The sequence below is a fragment of the Haplochromis burtoni genome, unplaced genomic scaffold, assembly GCF_018398535.1.
Source record: "Haplochromis burtoni strain Fernald_Lab_line unplaced genomic scaffold, NCSU_Asbu1 Contig_613, whole genome shotgun sequence".
NCBI classification, from domain to species: domain Eukaryota; kingdom Metazoa; phylum Chordata; class Actinopteri; order Cichliformes; family Cichlidae; genus Haplochromis; species Haplochromis burtoni.
The window spans coordinates 3,133-21,751 of NW_024582974.1; the positions used below are offsets into that span (position 1 = coordinate 3,133).

The following is an 18,619-nucleotide window of genomic DNA, read 5'->3' on the forward strand; positions in this document are numbered from 1 at the left end:
TCTTTAAAAAAACAGCTGAAGACATTTTATATAGACAAGCTTTCAACTAATTTGTTGTTTTTATGTTGTATTTTGCTGTTTTACATTGTACATGTTGTATTTTCATTCTTTGCTTTGTGAAGCACTTTGTGAAAAGCACTATATAAATACATTTTACTTACTTACAGCCATTACAACTGTACCCTGAGACACAGCATCGATCTTGACTCTTGTCAGTCTGAGCCAGGCCTTTCTCTGTAATTGCCTTGGGTGAGAGAAAAAGCTTACAGCTGACTGGAGGATTAATCCATCCTTAGCCTCCGGTCTTACAGTCTCCTCACAGACGTTACCTCTGTTCACTGCAGGCATGCATTTGCCTGTCAGCAACTAAACCTGTTCTAACTGGGACATTTCATACCAGGATTTGATTTGATTGCTTTACATCTGATTCGCTCGTCATTCATCTGCAAAAATGACTATCAGAACAGCGCGCCCAAACCGGGCACAACATTTCCAGCCCCGTTTGTATTGCCTCAAAAAGGTGGGTCAATAGCATTTCTGTTATAGCATTATTATGTATTCCTTTTGTAATATATTTTGATTATCCATCATTCTTCAATAATTAAAGGCTTTTTCAGGTTAGGTTCTAGATTTCTATATAAACTGCTTTGGTGAAAAAGGAAAAATACAAAGCACGCGAGCTGCAGTAACCTTGTTTTCCTACTCCCTGTTCTTAAGATTATATAAAGATTTTTCTGTTGCATGCAGTATCTAATGGATACCCATGCATTTGCATGAGATTTAAACATGATTGGTTTGCCAGCATAAGAGGCTTGCTGAAGCTAATCTTTTAGTCCACCTAAAAGCTAATTAGTGTTATTGTTTGGCAGCATGGTGTCACTGCAGTCTAAAGCATCTGAACAACCTTATTGTTATGCACTTCAGATAAAGATATTAACTTTCAAACAATTCATTGGCACAATGAGGCAAAGACACAGGAATAAGATAAACAAAGAAGTATTCCAGTATTAACCTAACTAATCAGATTCTTTAGAATCAGAATCAGAATCAGAAAGGGTTTTATTGCCAAATGTTGAGCAGGTTTACAACATTAGGAAATTGCTGCGGTGCTTCAGTGCAAACATGCTGTCATAAATTGCGCTTAAATAGACATGAAAAAATAAAAGTAAGAATAAGAATTAAAAGTGCTACGTAGAAAGATATATGCATGAGATATATACATGAGATCACTGAATGATTCCAAAACATGGAATGATGCAGTGAACACAGCGTAGGGTCATGTGTTAGTGGTGGGGACAGTCATGTGGTTATTGTTCATGTGTCCAACAGCAGAGGGGAAGAAACTGTTCTTATGGCGAGAGGTTCTGGTGCGAATGGACCGGAGCCTCCTGCCTGAGGGGAGCAGGTCAAACAGACTGTGTCCAGGGTGAGAAGGGTCAGCTGAGATCCGAGCTGCACGCCCCAGTGTCCTGGAGGTGTACAGTATACTTTATAAAGTAGGCCTGGTGTTTTACAGTATGAAAGCTATTCTGACCCAGCTTACTACTATTCCAATTTTAAAAAACTCACGTAAAGAGCTGAGCTGTCAACTGATCAACACTTGGTGGTGAGTTGGATCAGGTGGCGGGGGGCGGTGCTGGACAGACCTGTGACACCTAAACGTATAGTGAGGGTGCGCTGGGAACAGTGGTCCATGAGATCTTTAACACACACCTCCGGCAGAGCTTCAACAGCATTCTGAGGGAGACTGGGGACATTGAGTCCCAGTCCGGTCTTTAAGTCTAACGTCGTTAGCCATGTCTGGGCCCAAACTCCGCTGCAGGTCCCAAAGTCAAACGATCATTGCAGCATTACTGAGAGTTGAAAAACTCTTTAAATTCTTTCATCTTTCATAAAATGATCAGTGTGGCTGCTCTACCAGGTGTAACAATTAAGTTTAACATCCCAGCATCCATGAAGACGGAATTTATGACATTTAACGGAGTTAGAAGTTAGCAGGAAGTTACAGCTCTGCTATCACTTCCAACATAAATGAAAACAGAAAACTAAACAGCAGTGACGTCTGCAGGGTTACTGAAGTTGGACTAGCTGGTAGATAATGATGTGCTACGTGATCACTAGCGCGGCAAAGCTATGTTAGCATAACATAAACAGTAAAGCTGGAGGACGAACGCTAATGAACGGAGGACTTTTTTCCACTCGATAAAAGTTAATGTGAGCGTTCCCGATAGTTAGGGACAAATGCAATCACATGGCAGGATGCTGTAAACTTCAGTCAGGAGAACAACTGAGATAATCCATCCACAATACGAGGTTAGTCAGTAATATACTGCTGCATGGGCTGTAGTTACATAGGAAGGGTTTAAAAACTGAGCTTTAAAATGATTAGTGGTAATAAAAACCGAGAGAAGCCGACAGTGAACACTGACTGTTTTTAGTGTCTTTTTTAAAAACCGGATAGAGATCGACAGACTACGTGACTTGTGTGCGTTGCATTGTGGGTACAAGTGGCAGCAAAATCAAAACACTGCATCAAGCGCTAGCATTTCCAGCACCGGTAACCATTCATTCTGCTGTTTTAATCCCTACTTGCATTTTATTTGCCCCAAAAACAGTTATGTACAAAACGAAGAAGAACACGGCAGGTCCGTACAAAGACAGACTTGACAAAAAGGCAAAAAAAAAGTACGAGGAAAAACAACAAAGTAATGAAAGGGTTTGGCCCACACGAGCATACAGAGTGGACTGAAGACATTAGCGTGCTGCCCCCACCTTCATCACGCTCATATTTATAATTATATGTTCCTAAGTGTGAGTGCATACACTCATGAAGTGTTTGGTAACTTCAGATCCCTGCAACAAGCCCAGTACCAGTTTACCGATGGATGGGTACAGGACACTGACATGTTCTGAGTAGCCAGATATGTAGGTGGACACCAGGTTTTATTCTAAGTGAAGGGCAACCCTTCAAAAAACGGACAGAGCAGTGGAGTAGCCAAGCGAAAAGAACAATATAAAACTCGATTACTAAAATATCATTTATTTCACTTTTTTTTAAACAGTTAAAAACACCCCAGGCCACTTAGAACACACAGTCAAAACAACACTGAAAGTCCACTGGCGTCAGCCACAGCATTAAAATCCACCAAAATTGGACAAAGAAAACCCGGCGACGTCCCCGGCCGTTGTGTCTGTCTCTTTGCATGGAAGAGAGAGGGGGCAGCGATAGTGACCGTTCTTTCCAGTGAAAGGGATTTCTTGTAGCAAGCTAGTACCTACAATCCTTTGTGGTTTTACCCTGGAAATGACGTCACATTTTCGAACTCTATAGACCATGTTCAGCATCTCCATTGCCTGAAGCTGCTGCACTGAGCTGCGGCTGCAGGAGTGTTGGTAACTGTTGTGGTGGTAACCCCCGAACCAAATGGAGGTGAAGGGAGCCAGCAGGCTGAAGAAGAAAGCCTATCGGGCTTGGTTAGCTTGTAGGACTTCGGAGAAAGCTTATAGGTACCGACTGGCCAAGCAGCATGTGGCAATGGCTAAAGCAAAAACTCGGGTGTGGAAAGAGTTCAGGGAGGCCATGGAAAAAGATTTTTGGACTGCCTTGCAGAGATTCTGGCAAATCATCAGGCGACTCAAGAGGGGAAAGCGGCGCTGTACCTGCATTATGTATATTGCAGGTGGAGCACTACTGAACATTGAACATTGTCAGGCAGTGGAAGGAATACTTCGAGGACCTCCTTAATCCCACTGGAGGAAGCAGAGTCTGGGGATGAGGGGGACGACTCGTCCATCTTTGGGGGTGAGGTCTTTGAGGCTGCTAAACAACTCCCTGGCAGAGGCTCCTGTGGAGGGTGAGGTGCACCCCCTGAGTTCCTGAAGGCTCTGCATGTTGTATTGCTGTCTTGTTGACACACCTCTACAAGGTTGCATGGAGGTCAGGGGCAGTACCTTCCGTCCTGGTCATGGAACACTGGACCAGCTCTTTATCCTCTCGAGGATACTTGAGTGTGCATAGGAGTTTGCCCAACCAATCTAGATGTGCTTTGTGGACTTGAAGAAGGCATTTGACCGTGTTCGGGGTGTCATGTGTGAGGTGCTTCAGAAGTATGGGGTGTTGCCGGCAATAAGTCAGACCTGTTTCCGGTTGGTGATGGGCTCTGCCAGGGCTGCCCCTTTGTCACCGATTCTGTTCATAAGTTTTATGGACAGAATTTCTAGATGCAGCCAAGTAGCAGAAGGTTTCCTCTTGGTGGTCAGAAAATCTCATCTCTGGTTTTTGGATGATGTGGCTCTGTTGGCTTCATCAGGTGATGGCCCCCAGCTCGCACTGGAACAGTTCGCAGCTGAGTGTGAAGTGATGGGAATGAGAATCAGCACCTCCAAATCTGAGGCCATGGTTCTCAGCTGGAAAAGGGTGGAGTGCCCACTCCGTGTCAGGAACCCTGACACGGAGTGGGCACTCCTGCCTCAAGTGGGAGAGTTTAAGTATCTCGACGACAGTGACAGCTTCCAAAGGCTGTGTCTCTTTTGTCCTTTTTATATTAATCTTTTTCATTCACCTCTGTTTTCAGCTGGAGTCGATTTTGCTAGAAATGCAGGACACAAAAAGTGGAGTTAAAGGTACAGAGCAGAAGCTCAATATCACTACCATCCCACATGTCATTGCTGGTGAGTGAGACACACACACACAACACAACACCAGCACCACACACACACACACACACACACACACACACACACACACACACACACACACACACACACACACACACACACACACACACACACACACACACACACACACACACAATAGAAATAAAACTGAATGAAATTAAACTCAAACATTTCTAGCATTTTTAACTGGTACATGATGCAGGAGGTAGAGCAGGTCATCAACTAATCAGAAGGTTGGTGGATCAAACCCTGGCCTCTCAGAGTGCTTAGAGTAGAGTAGAGTAGAGCACTATATAAAAACCAGTCAAGACTATTTTGTATGACTTTTGACATATATTTTTTGAATACCTGCATTCATTCATTTATTTCTTTTACTTCTGGACTGGATCAGCATTCCCCAAAATCTTCCTGAAAGCCTTCTGTTGATCCAAAAATACCAGAGTAAAGATTGAGATTTATATATTTTGCAAGCATATGTTAATAATCACTGTATGTGTTATAATGTCCATGCAAAGTTTGGCTCTGATTTTCCCATTAGTTGAGGAGATGATGGGGTAGGTTACATACATTATACTAAGGTAACTGCATGTCATTGACCTTTCTACTCTTGCCCATAGTTTATCTTTAGTCCTGTTCATTGGGTTGTTGTTTTTTTTTTTTTGTTTTTTGTGTCCCGTTTGGATCTTTAGCCATCAGAATTGTTGTCTTAAGGCCAAGAAAGATGCCAAGCGGATTTATTTTACCAAGTGGATCATCATGGCCTTGCCATATTGGTCCATTTATTATAATTATGAATTTATTTTATTTTCAGTTGCTACAAACGGGACAGACATGACTGGGGGATAGGACAGGGAGAAAGAATGAAAGAAAGAGAGGGAGAGAAAGAAAACCAAGGGGAGAAGAGACGGTGAGAAGGGGGGAAGAAAGAAAACAAAAAAAAAACAAACAAAAAACAAAACACCTGGTCACCTGTATGGAGAAAAAAAACAGAAGAGAAAGCAAACAACAAAGAGCAACATAATAAAAAAAACGGCACCATCACAATAAACTAGCTAGCAGTAGATAACAGTAGATACTAAATAATAAACGATATTGTGCAGCACGCAAGATAGACAGCGCACAATGTGCTTTGAGGCAGCAGCCAAGAAAGCTGTAGTCCGCGTCTGTGAATACCCGTGTGTACACCTGTGTGCATACCTGTGTGGATCAGCATGCTTGTATTCCAAAGGTTTCTCCATGTAACGATCTGCTAGGGAGTGTGGGGAGCCAAGCCCCGTCCCCAGGGTATGAAGCAGGTATGGAGGAGATCCAGGCCCCAGAGTACAAGGACCCGAGGAGGACCACCAAAGGGGGGGGGAACCGTGCCACCCTCCTGGGAAGAGCTGAGTAGAGCCCCAAAGGAGAGGTCACCCCGCAGCTACGGAGCAGAGGCCAGAGGGGGTTGCAGTGGCGTGCCCGCGGGCTCTGCCGGCAGCCAGCTGTGCCAGAGAGGACCGAGCTTCAGGCCCAGAGGCCTGAGGGCATCCCACCCCCCGGAAGGAGCCCAGCCGGGCCACAGGCGCCCGGCCCCGCCAATCGGCCACCAGGAGTGAGCCGGTACATACATGAGCGCCCAGCCCCAGACGACAAGGACCACCAACACACCAACGTCTGAGGGCATCAGCCACCGGCAGGGAGTGTGGTGAGGGGAGATAGGCCTCCGTACTTTAGAGGGCCTGAGATGTTCCCAGAGAGGTTGAGTCTAAGACCCAACCTGACATATAGACACAGACGAACAGGCACACGTGGACACAGACGTGCAGTCCCACTCCATATGCACAACCAAATACTCGGCACTCATCTCCCAAACTACACAAGACAATAGACACCCAGGTTGAGTTCATTCTCCACCTCTCCTATATCTCTCCCCCACCTGCAGAGTGAGCTCCTGTAGTGAGGAGACCACCTGCAAAGATATAACAACCTCCCCACCAGTTAGAGAGCCCCCTAGTAGGGCCGATGCACCAGAGGTCCCCTGCACTGGGGCTGAGCCCCCCTGCACCCACCCACCCACTGCTCCGGCGACACAACAGCCAGGACCCAAGCCCCCAAGGCCCGGCCAGCACCCCAGACCGGGGGGCGGAGCACCCCCAGACCCCCAAGCCTCCACGCCCGTCCCGGACCCTCCCAGGGGCAGCCAGGCTACCAGGCCAGTAACCAACGTCCGCCAGCACAGACCCTCCCCCATCTCCGCTGTACGCAGCCACAAGGAAAACACCATCCAAGAGCCCCAGAGCCCCTAACCAGGTCATGGCCACATCCCCCGGGTTAGGCCCTCTAGGGAAACGTCCCTAGGGACTGCCCAGACGCCCTAAGCCCGTCCCTACCCCCATATCAACCACAATAGCGAAGGCAGGACCAAACCATGACCCCCCACCCCCACTAGGTGATGAAGCCGATCAAAGGAGCCCAAAGGGATTGATCAAATGTGATGGCAGAGGCTGTATCAAGATCAATGTGATCTATTAAATGGTTTTTATATTGGTTAGAATTAAGATTATTTTTATTTTTCCAGTTAATGAGGACCATTTTCTTGGCAAAGCATAGGGCCGTAAAAACAACGTGGGCTGTGTTTGTTTCTGCAGTGACCTCATCCAAGTTGCCCAGCAAGCACACTAAAGGCTGGAATGTTACATTTCAGACACTTTGATAAGTCTTCACATATCTCACGCCAGAATTTCTGAACTGGTGGACAGAACCAAAGAGTGTGGATGTAATTGTCCGGTGTATTTGCTGTGCAGTGTGAGCAGTTGTTGGAAGGCGTATAGCCCATCTTGAACATCCTATGACCTGTATAGTGCACTCTGTGTAATATTTTGTATTGTATTAATTGCAAACTGGGATTTCTGATCCATTGAAAGGTTTTTAAGCATATCTGAGACCAAAGGATTGGGTCTAAGTTGATTGATAAATCTTGGGTTGTTTTTGTGTGGTCGGTCTGAGCTCGTTGTCTTCACCTTACAGTGCACCTTGAACTAACTGTTACTGTGAACTGGTGCTATGTATAAAAAACAACCAAGTGAATAAAAACATATAATTCTGTAAATGGCATTAAATAAATGTTTCAAATTGATTTAAAATACCACAAACTGATACAGAACAATAAAGTTTTAAGTAGAAAAAGAACAAATAATTCTCATAGTTTTGGTTTTTTCACTAAAGCTTACCTGTTATTTCTGAAGCTAAATGCTCCTGTTTATTGAACCTTCATACTTTGTCCTGTCCGATGTGCTAGACCACAAGGTGACAGTGCGTTTACCTCTCAGGTATTTAATCTGTACAGCCTCACTGGATTATTTAAAGCTTTGCTGCCTAAGCTGCTCGGCTAGTAGCTAAATAAAGCAGCCATGATTGGATGATATCTGTGCAGTGCTCTAAGAACCAAAGTGACTTTTTAATCTGGACTAAGGCCTGGAAGGGAAATTTGAGCAGCCATCCATTTGACCCAAGTATTCTGCCAGCACTTACAGTACGTAAATGATGTGTTAGAACCAGAGGTATTCCATCAGGAGGGTGTAGGTGTTGGTAGCTGTAGCTGGCTACTGCCCACATAGCAGCAGCAGCAGCAGCAGCCCGCTGTGTGGGCCCGGATCCAGCCCACACACTGTGCTTACACATGGCCCACATACCGCACAGAATGACGGCCTTTTGCTGGCCCACACATGGGCCAGCACAAGGCCAGCTGCTGGCCCTGTGCTGGCCCAGAACAGTTTCAGCTCTGGCCCCAGATGTCAGCCTGATGTGAACCTTAATCAAGCCATGTAATAACAACATGTACAGCAAAAGTAACATGACGAAACTCTGCTCAGACAGTGAATGGACTGATTCTTCTATGGCACTTTTCTACTCTCCCAGATTACTCAAAGTGCTCTATACAAAATGCCACATTCACCCAACCACACACTTTATCTAAACTGAGTGCTTCCTAACTTTATTCATAGTCTTGACTTGCAGACTGGAGGAGCCAGGGATCAAACCACTAACCGTCCGATCAGTAGGTGACCTGCTCTGCCTCCTGAGCCACAGCCACCCGGTGGTAAACATGAGTCAACCCTCACTAGGTTTTGGATAAAGTGTACACTCACAAACCTGTCAAACCTGCATTTGAAACTTTGATTACCATAGCTGTATTGCCAGACCTGGCCCACATCTGGTTGGCATACCCTGCCATGCCAGAAGTCATGGCAGGGTATGTCATGTCTGTTATGTGGGTATTGCAGCATAACTAAGGGAGGATTCAGGGTCACCTGATCCAGCCCTAACTATATGCTTTAGCAAAAAGGAAAGTTTGAAGCCTAATCTTGAAAGTAGAGATAGTGTCTGTCTCCTGAATCCAAACTGGAACAATGAATAATAGTTGAAGTCAGCCTGGTAAAGATAAGCAGAAGCTGCTTGTTGTGAGGCAGCAGTGCTAACCACCGTGCTCCCCGCTGTGTAATCTATTACTGTAAATGTTATTAAGAAATGATCAGACTAAAGAAGGGTTTCAGAGTTTACTGTTACATGTTCTGTTTTTATGTGATGATGTGCTGAGCAGGCTCACTGATAGTTTGAGAAATGCCTGATTCTCGTCTCATACTAGATGAAATGCACGGCTGAGGCTGTCATTTCCAGCACCTGCATGCATGTTAAAATGACCTACTATGATTATTGTATCTGAGCCTATATAAGGCTGTGTGCCAGGTTCTCAAATAAAATAAAACTGTATCTGGTGGTTGGTATGACTCGGGGTGATGATTCATTTAAACTAACATACTAATCATGCCGTAACCATGTCTGTGTAAGACATTATTAAAGGAATGTAACCTAATGTTTATAGTCCACATTTAACACTTTGGAACAGCTGAGCTATTTGGTTCTTTCTTTGTGAATTTATATTCTTAAGTTGTTTCTATCTTCTGGTTTTTGCTGATAAAGCAAGAATCATGTCAGCATCTGCTTCTTTCTGAACAGGATTTCCAAATGAACCTCCAGTGTACTCGTGTTTCTGGCTTTCATTAAAATTATTTGGGATGAAATTATTTTCTTTTTGCTCTTTTTGATTTTGAACCCATTCTTTCAAAGGATTTAATTTTGGTTTCCACTGACCAACAAATGACACAACATAAACACAAAGACGTGTGATTTAAGTGTTCTTCATTCTGATCAGTATATCTGTGTCTCCACACAGGTAATGACACAATTGCTTGGATTAGCAACAAAATGAAGACCACTACAGAAGGTACGATCAAAGCTCTTTTTCCAAATGTACTGCAGCCCTGCACTTCGACACATTAAATCACTGCACACACCATTTACCAGAGTTACTATAGTTTTATTTCTTTTTGCCTTTTTGCTTTTACTTCAGTGTAGTTTCACTTAGTTTCCATTGTGAGTTTGCTCTTTTCAAGTTAGTTTTTATTTTCTGAAATGTTTTCTTTCAGCCAGTTTTAGTGTCTATTAATTATTAATGTATGGGTTTGGAAAAATCAGTACAAGTTTGTTTGTTTGTTTAAAAAAACAAACAAAACTAAAGAACTTTTTGAAAGCAGCGGACAAACAAAGTGGAGTTGGCATTTCCTTCCTGTGTTTGCGTGGGTTCCCTCTGGGTGCTGGGCTTCCTCCCACAGTTCAGACATGCAGTTAGTGGGGTTAGGTTAATTGGTAACTCACCCATAGGTGTGAATGTGAGTGTGAACGGTGCCTGTCTCTGTGTGTTAGCCCCGCGATAGACTGTCACCCTGCCTCTTGCCCTATAATAGCTGGGATATTACCTCTGTATTATGAGTTTATATTTAAGAGAACACCAGCCAAATGTTGTTTGAACTGGTTTTATTTTCTTTCTTTCCTGCCTTTGTTCCAGAGGCTCAGGCCTTTGGCACCATGTTGGTAGCTTATGGTTACATCTACCCGCTGCAGAACCATAAGAAGCTGGTCATGTGCAACGACAGCAGCCTGTACCGTTTCCAGGTAAATGTTTGCTTCACCTTTGCTACATGTGATAAGAGTCCCACACTGTCCCATCATAGGTAAAGCATGTGAAGGAGTTTATATGGAATTTGTCAGAAGTTACACGTGAGAAAAAAACATAATCTGAGCAAATCATTTCATTCTGTGGGTGCAGGTATTTATTAGCAATGACATTCGTTGTGCATAAAATCAACAACCTGTGAGCGTAGAACTCAGACGCAGTCCTGCTGACGCGTCTGTGCGCACACAGGTTGGAAAGGGGGAGCAGTCAATCAACAAATGAATTAAATAAATACATCATTAAACAATGAATTAAATGTTTTATAAATTAATTAAATAAACACAAAAATAATTAATTAAAAGCCCATTTGTTTAATTTTTGGTTTAATGACTTAATTAAGTATTTAATTAATCATTTAATGATATATTAATTGAATCCATGCTGGCACTCCTGGCCCTGCAGCTGTGTTCATAAATGTATTTTATCTGTCAGCCGATCGAGTCAAAATCATTGCTTTGGTCTGGTTGCTGTTCTTGTAATGGTACCAACACAGCCTACACACAATCGTTTGGACATGTGTGGACCCAAACGATGCCTAACCTTTTGAAACACCCTGTTTGTCTGTCACCCATACACTGTCAACATGTTTTAGCCAAGAATGTCCTGGCTTAATCTTCAAATATATGTGGATGGAGCGCAGAGTGAAGGCAAAGGACCAACAAGTGCTCAGCATCTCTGAACTCCTTCAAGACTGTTGGAAACCATTTCAGGAGACGACCTCATGAAGCTCATGGAGACGCCGAGAGAGCAAAGCAGGAATCAAAGCAAAGAATCTGAAATATCAAACATGTTTGGAGTTATTTCCCACTTTTTTGTTCACTACATATTTCCACGTGTTCATTCATAGTTTTGATGGCTTCAGTGAGAATCTACAATATAATAAATAAATAAATAAATAGGAGCGGTTCCAGCCGAGTGTGAAGCAGCGGGAATGAGGATCAGCACCTCCAAATCTGAGGCCATGGTTCTCAGCCGGAAAAGGGTGGAGTGCCCACTCCGGGTCGGGGATGAGTTCCTGCCCCAAGTGGAGGAGTTCAAGTATCTCGGGGTCTTGTTCGCGAGTGATGGGAGAAGGGAGCCGGAGATCGACAGACGGATTGGGGCTGCAGCTGCAGTAATGCGGACGCTGCACCGGTCCGTCGTGGTGAAGAGGGAGCTGAGTGTAAAAGCGAAGCTCTCAATTTACCGGTCGATCTACGTCCCTACCCTCACCTATGGCCACGAGCTGTGGGTAGTGACCGAAAGAACGAGATCGCGGATACAAGCGGCAGAAATGAGCTTCCTCCGAAGGGTGGCTGGCCTCTCCCTTAGAGATAGGGTGAGAAGTTCGGCCATCCGGGAGGGGCTCAGAGTAGAGCAGCTGCTGCTCCACATCGAAAGGAGCCAGCTGAGGTGGTTCGGGCATCTGACAAGGATGCCCCCTGGGCGCCTCCTGGGTGAGGTGTTCCAGGCATGTCCCACCGGGAGGAGGCCCCGGGGCAGACCCAGGACACGCTGGAGAGATTATATCTCTCGGCTGGCCTGGGAACGCCTTGGTGTTCCCCCGGATAAGCTGGAGGAGGTGGCTGGGGAGAGGGAGGTCTGGGCCTCTTTGCTTAGGCTGCTGCCCCCGCGACCCGGCCCCGGATAAAGCGGATGACGATGGATGGATGGATGGAATAAATAAATAGTTGTGAAAATAAAGAAAAAACAAACCTTTGATTGGTAGTGTATGTAAAATAGTTTGCAGTCAACATGAATAAAGTTGGGTCCATGGCTGCAGTATATTACTGATGCTCATCAAGCCAACACCAAGACTTCGAGGCTGCTATTTTAACCATTTTCTGGAGAATTGATCGGTCAACAGGCAATGATTTCATGCCTGTTAATCTCTAATCTGGATCCTGTAACCTGCTCCAGAGTAGGTTAGGTTTGCAGCGTAAGTTACCATGGCAATGTACTTTGGTAAGAAGGGTTCAGGGTTCTCACGGTGGTGATACAGAACCCAGGGTTAACCTCGATGTTTCCTGGATAAGTAAACTCGTGCTTCATAGTACAGGCCTCAGACTAACTGGACAGGAAACTTTGAAAGATGTGCTAGCACTCACGCACGCTCTGCAGGATTATAACCATACACACAAACAACATAACAGGTGGAACCACTTCATTGACTGATATCAGCTACTGCATGAAAACGTGATTCATGGTGCCACACGTCCTTCAGCAAAGGGAAACTGAAAATACCCATATAGACTGCTAAGAAACCCTTTAGGCCTGTGGGCTGGATCCTCCAATCAGAGTACAGATTTGTATGATGAGCAAGATGTTGAATCATCTGGAATCCCTTGATGTCTTCATGCCTTCAGATTTTGCCTTGTTTAGACCTGAGGGGGGACTTGGATGAGGGATTGTCCTCTGGCTCCTCCAAGGAAACTGTTTTTCAGCCTGATACCAGGCAGAAAACGTTCCCTCTGAGCCTGAAGGAAAAGGATAGAAACACACACACTACTAGTCAAGAGTTTTAGAACACCCCAATTTTCCAGTTTGTTATTGAAAGTTATGCAGTTTAATGTCTCTTTGCATTCTTAAATGAAAGTGTAGTACAAATAAAGAGTTGAAAAAGATGGAATCAGTTTATAGACCAAAATGTATTTTAAACTTTGATTCATCAAAGTCGCACCTTTGGCAGATATACCAGCTGAACACAGCCGTGTCATTCTTTCTGCAATAGAAATCTTCTCCCATCTGGAGCAGAAGTTCCCATAAATGTGGACCTTCTGGTTGCTTTGCTTTCACTCTTCTGTCCAGTTCAAACCAGCTCGATGGGTTTAAGTCTGGAGACTGTTGGTTGGTAATTTTTTATTTCAACATGTGAACAATATACAGGTACATTTATAAAAGAAAATAAGAAAGAAAAAAAATACTTTACAAAATACATACAAAAAACGTTCTGATTAATTTACATGTTGAAAGGGAAGAAGTAAACACTTATTTAATCCCACCCCTTTGCCATAAATTATCAGTTAATATTTAATCAGCTTCATTACTGGTATCATTTGTAATAAAAATAGTGAACAGATTTCTGATATACTATAAACTATAATATCACATCATGAGTTTGTTTGTTTTTAAATTTAAATATTTTCCTTTTCTTTATAGTTGGAGAAGATCATATTTTTTTGAACTGTTTTATGTTTGGACGTTGCTTTAATTCCATATTCAGACTGTTCCAGTTTCACTCCATGCACAGAAACACAAAAGCCTTTTCTTGTAGTACGTACCTTCCCTGTTTTGAAGTTACAAAAACCCCTTAAATTATAACTTCCTTCTTTCAAAACAAACATACTCTGAATATTTCCTGGCAGTTTTTTATTTTTTGCTTTGAATATAATTTGTGCTGTTTGGAATTTCACTAGATCGACTGCAAAAATAGTGAGTTTGTATGTTCCTGTAACCTGCAGTGTGGATGATTCAAATTGCTTTTTTTTGAAGAGTAAAACGTGAATGTAATGTGGTTTTATAGTTATTGCCCCAGACCTCTGCACAATAGCTTAAGTATGGTGAAACCAGTGAACAGTAGAGAATATGAAGTGATGTTTGTCTAATACCTGTTTTGCCTTGTTTAGTACTGCAATGCTTCGTGATACTTTGGAATGAATATATCTTACGTGAGCTCTCAGTTAAGGTTTTCATCTGTTATTACCCCCAGAAATTTATTTTCACTGACTCTTTCAATATCAACACCATTTATTTGAATCTCAGCATTTGTATTTAAACTACTATTTCCAAATAACATAAGTTTAGATTTATTCAAATTTAATGATAATTTGTTTTTATCAAGCCAGAACTTCACTTTACTTATTTCATATCCTCCAATAAATTCTGCAGATCATCACCAGAGCAGAAGATGTTTGTCTGGTCAGCAAAGAGAACCACTTTTAATGCTTTGGACACTTTACAGATGTCTTTAATGTTGAAGACTTTTGGACCCAAAACTGACCCACAAGCAATGTGCATACATAAGGAGCAACCACCATTTAATTTCACAAACTGCTTCCTGTCACCTAAATAACTCCGGACCCAATCTAAAGCGACCCTCTGACACCATAACGTTCCAGTTCTCTTATTAATATATCAGGATCTATAGTCAAATGCCTTTGTCAAGTCTCTGAATAACCCAGCCACATGTTGCCTTTTGTCTGTGGAGTTTGTGATGTACTCTATTGAATCTAATAGTGCCGATGATGTTGATCTGTTTGATCTGAATCCGTTCTGACTCTCGGTGAGTAGTTTATGTTTATCTATAAATTTTTCCAGTTTGGTTTTAAACAGTTTTTCAAGAACTTTTGAGAATTGAGGTAGTAAAGAGACTGTGCTGGACACTCCATGTTTTCAAGCTCACCATCTTGTTCTTTTTTCCTGAGGTAGTTCTGGCATAGCTTGGATTTATGTTTTGGATGAACCCTTGACCAACTAGACACATACCAGAGGGTCCTGCATGGTGCTGCAGGATGCTGTGGTAGCTGTTTTGGTTCAGGGAGCCTCTCACTCTGTACAAGTCACCGACCCTGGATTCAGCTAACAGCCTGAGACCATCACACTTCCCCCTCCATGTTTGATAGTTGATGCCACACACTGTGGAACCGTCCTTTCACCTACTTGACGGCATACAAAGATCCTGCATGAGTTCAAATGTTGATCCATGAGTCCATAATACTTTCTTCCAGTCTTCAGCAGTCCAATGGTGGTGTTTCATGGCCCAGTCAGGCCTCTTTGTCCTATTCTGAAGTCTGGCTTTCTTGCTGCAACTCATCCTGTCAAACCTGCAGCTTGAAGTTTTCTCTTCACAGCTGAAACTGAGACTATTAAGCTGCTTGAAGCTGATGTCCTGTGAGCCACCATCACACAAGCTGCTAACTCTCAGAAACTTGTCCTCTGGTTCACTCGTGTCTTTGGGTCTGCAGACCTCTTCCTGTCACAGTTTGTTTCTGAGCCTTTGATGGTGAAGGAAACTGGACTCACTGACACCTTGACTGACTGTCAAGGTGTTGACTGATTCTCGTTATGAGTTTTTGTTTTTAAGTCCTGAAACGTTTCATCCTTTTCTACAACAGACTGATGGGACAGCGGTGCAGAGACTTGCCTCCAGCATTAAAGTAAACCACAGTTGGTTTTTCAGCAGACACGTGTGTGATGACTTCACGTGCTCATCCATCCTGAGTTCTACACACATTGTTGTGCGACTGGGAATAAACTCCTGTGAAATGAAATGATTTGCTTGCACTATGTTTTTATGACATAAAATAATTCTGTGCTGGCCATGTCTGTGTGTGTGGGCTGTTTTATGTTGGCAAACGATTCATTAAACCAAACCAAAGAGTGTGGGTACAGGTAAAGGTCAGGGAAGGACATGAGCTTTCTTTAGACTGTTTGCTGTAATTTAGTTGTTTCAGTAATGTCCAGAAACATTTTAAATAAACATTGAAAGCAAACATATAACTGGTTTCATTTTCAATGTTTTCAGACTCCTTACTTCTGGCCAACACAGAAATGGGTCCCAGACGACTCTGATTATGGTGGGTATCCTGTGATATGAACTTACCTGCACTTTGTTTCTGCAGGAACCTGCAGGCGGTGTCATACCTCAGTCACCATATATTAAACATTTACAGTGGGATGCAAAGGTTTGGGCAACCTTGTTAATAGTCATTATTTTCCTGTATAAATCGATGGTTGTTACAATAAAAAATGTCAGTTAAATATATCATATAGGAGACACACACAGTGATATTTGAGAAGTGAAATTAAGTTTATTGGATTTACAGGAAGTGTGCAACAATAAATAAATTCAGAGAACGACTGGTAGGAGTATTAATGGATACAACTCACTTAAACTAACAATAAAACTTGACTGTCTGTTTGTAGGTAAATATATTTAAGTTGAATTAATTGACAAAAGTTTTGTATTTAAATTTCTTCCCCCACAAAGATAAGTAAAAACGTTCTCGCCTGATCTTCTCAGAAACAAAGCCTGATCTTTTTCAAAGAAAAAGCCTCCCACGATGCACTCGGCAAACAGCGTTATTATTTTCAATGTTAAACATTTCCTCAAATAAGAAGTGGAACACCTGAGAGCTGGTCCACAGAGGCAGCCCAGGAGAAACAAGCCTGTGTTGAGTCAGTGTGCCAACATCATGTCAGAGCTGTGCTGCAGCGGTCGCACAGTGGTTGTCTGCAGCATGGAAACACTGGGCTAATTTTATGACATCGTAGGATCGAATAATTTGAAATCGTTCATGTGAGTTAAAGCTGCTAATGAACCACTTTGCTTCCATACCTTTAATATAGCAACAGTATGAAGCAGTAACCTGGAGGACATAGAAACAACTATGAAATTAACGGGATTTCTATTAAACAAACACATTTAAACCAGTAAATTATAAAGAAAATAATGTTGTTCATAGAAAGACTGGCTTTGTTTATTGTAGCTAATAATCTGATGAATAAAAGTTACTTTTTGTGTTTTGACTGTGTTTTTATTTGGTTTTGTGGTTTTAGCCATTTACCTGGCAAAGCGGAACATCCGGAAGAAGGGCGTGTTGGAACCATATGAACAGGTAGACAATGTGTCTGCTTCTAGATGTGTAATGAGTAGCACAGTCATTATTCCATTATTAACTGGAATACATTAAGTCTACTGGTCTTCAACTCAATAAGGCTTCTCAGATTTAAGCTGGGAGATTTAAGTTGAAGGCTGATGTCCCAGAATGATACTGACACAACCAACAGTGCAATTTTGGTTCTTCTTGTTTCACTATTTTTCTATTTGAAGCAGCAGGAATGAAATGGTGATGAAGTATTCATTCATAAGACATTTAACTTTTCAAACGTCACCGGCCCCATAGCTTCTGCCTCGGTTGTGCCACAGTGGCTCCTTTTACTCTGTGGGCCCTCTTTCTGTCTTTTTGATGCTCCTCTTCACCTTTCTGTTTCTCTGGCGTCTCACCGATCACAGGCTCTTTCATCTCCTGGTTATAACAAGAATGCAGTCAGCACGTGCTGATTAAACTCTTAAACTAAAAGGGATTTTCACCTTGCTGCTCCATGCTGTGTGTTTGTGTTTCAAACAGGCACATTACAATCACCTCCATGAATGGCTGAACCACAAATGGGATTTCATTGTGATGCAAGCAGCTGAACAGTATAAGTAAGTGACACTATCACAGCTCGTAATGTATAATGCCCGCTGCCACCACAGATGCTGGTTTTTGAGACTATTTCTTAAAGTGCAGTTTGCTGCAGCGTGGTCACTGATGTACAGTGATTGGTCCTGATGCTGTGACGGGTCTTGTAGGCACTTCTGTTGTTTGGTTTTAGGTTTTCACAGATGATTTCCTCTTAATACCCCACTTACCTGCTTGTACATGTGTCAGGGCTGGCAAAGAGAGGAAGAAGCCAGATCGCGTGGTGTTTGACTGCCAGGAGAGGGCGTACTGGATGGTGAACAGGCCTCCGGTCAGTCTTTCAAACTCTGTGCTGTCTACATGTTTTAATCTCATCTATAATCATGATCTGTAATTGTATTATTTAGACTGTATCTATCTTGAATGATGTTCTGTGTGTCCAGCGTTGTGCTCACAGTGCCATGGACTGTGGTCCAGAGAGGCTCATTGACCCAAACACAGATGAGGTGAAAGGTCAGTAAACATAGAAACCCACAAACAGGTGTGGAGCCACGACAGTGTTACATGATTACATGAACTTAAAATCCTTTTTCTGGAGACGCAGTCTGACCTTATAAAGCGCTGTATGAGTGAAAAATGGCTTGTAAATGCCATTTAAATACCATGATACTGTAAATACTCTAAATACTGTAAATACCCATTTAAATACCATGATACTGTAAATACTCTA

The 18,619-nt window shown here is 42.9% G+C and overlaps 1 protein-coding gene across 1 annotated transcript in view; it reads left to right on the forward strand.

The window, feature by feature from the left end:
* Positions 1–296: 296 nt before the first annotated feature.
* rgs9a (regulator of G protein signaling 9a) overlaps positions 297–18,619 on the forward strand; it is a 37,820-nt gene continuing 19,497 nt past the window's right edge. The window contains exons 1-9 of the mRNA XM_005948874.2: positions 297–520; positions 4,575–4,671; positions 9,887–9,937; positions 10,559–10,665; positions 16,230–16,281; positions 17,264–17,322; positions 17,836–17,912; positions 18,139–18,220; positions 18,333–18,395. Of these exons, the coding sequence (XP_005948936.1) occupies positions 452–520; positions 4,575–4,671; positions 9,887–9,937; positions 10,559–10,665; positions 16,230–16,281; positions 17,264–17,322; positions 17,836–17,912; positions 18,139–18,220; positions 18,333–18,395 (657 nt within the window). The 5' untranslated portion in view covers positions 297–451. The remainder of the gene's footprint in view (positions 521–4,574; positions 4,672–9,886; positions 9,938–10,558; positions 10,666–16,229; positions 16,282–17,263; positions 17,323–17,835; positions 17,913–18,138; positions 18,221–18,332; positions 18,396–18,619) is intronic.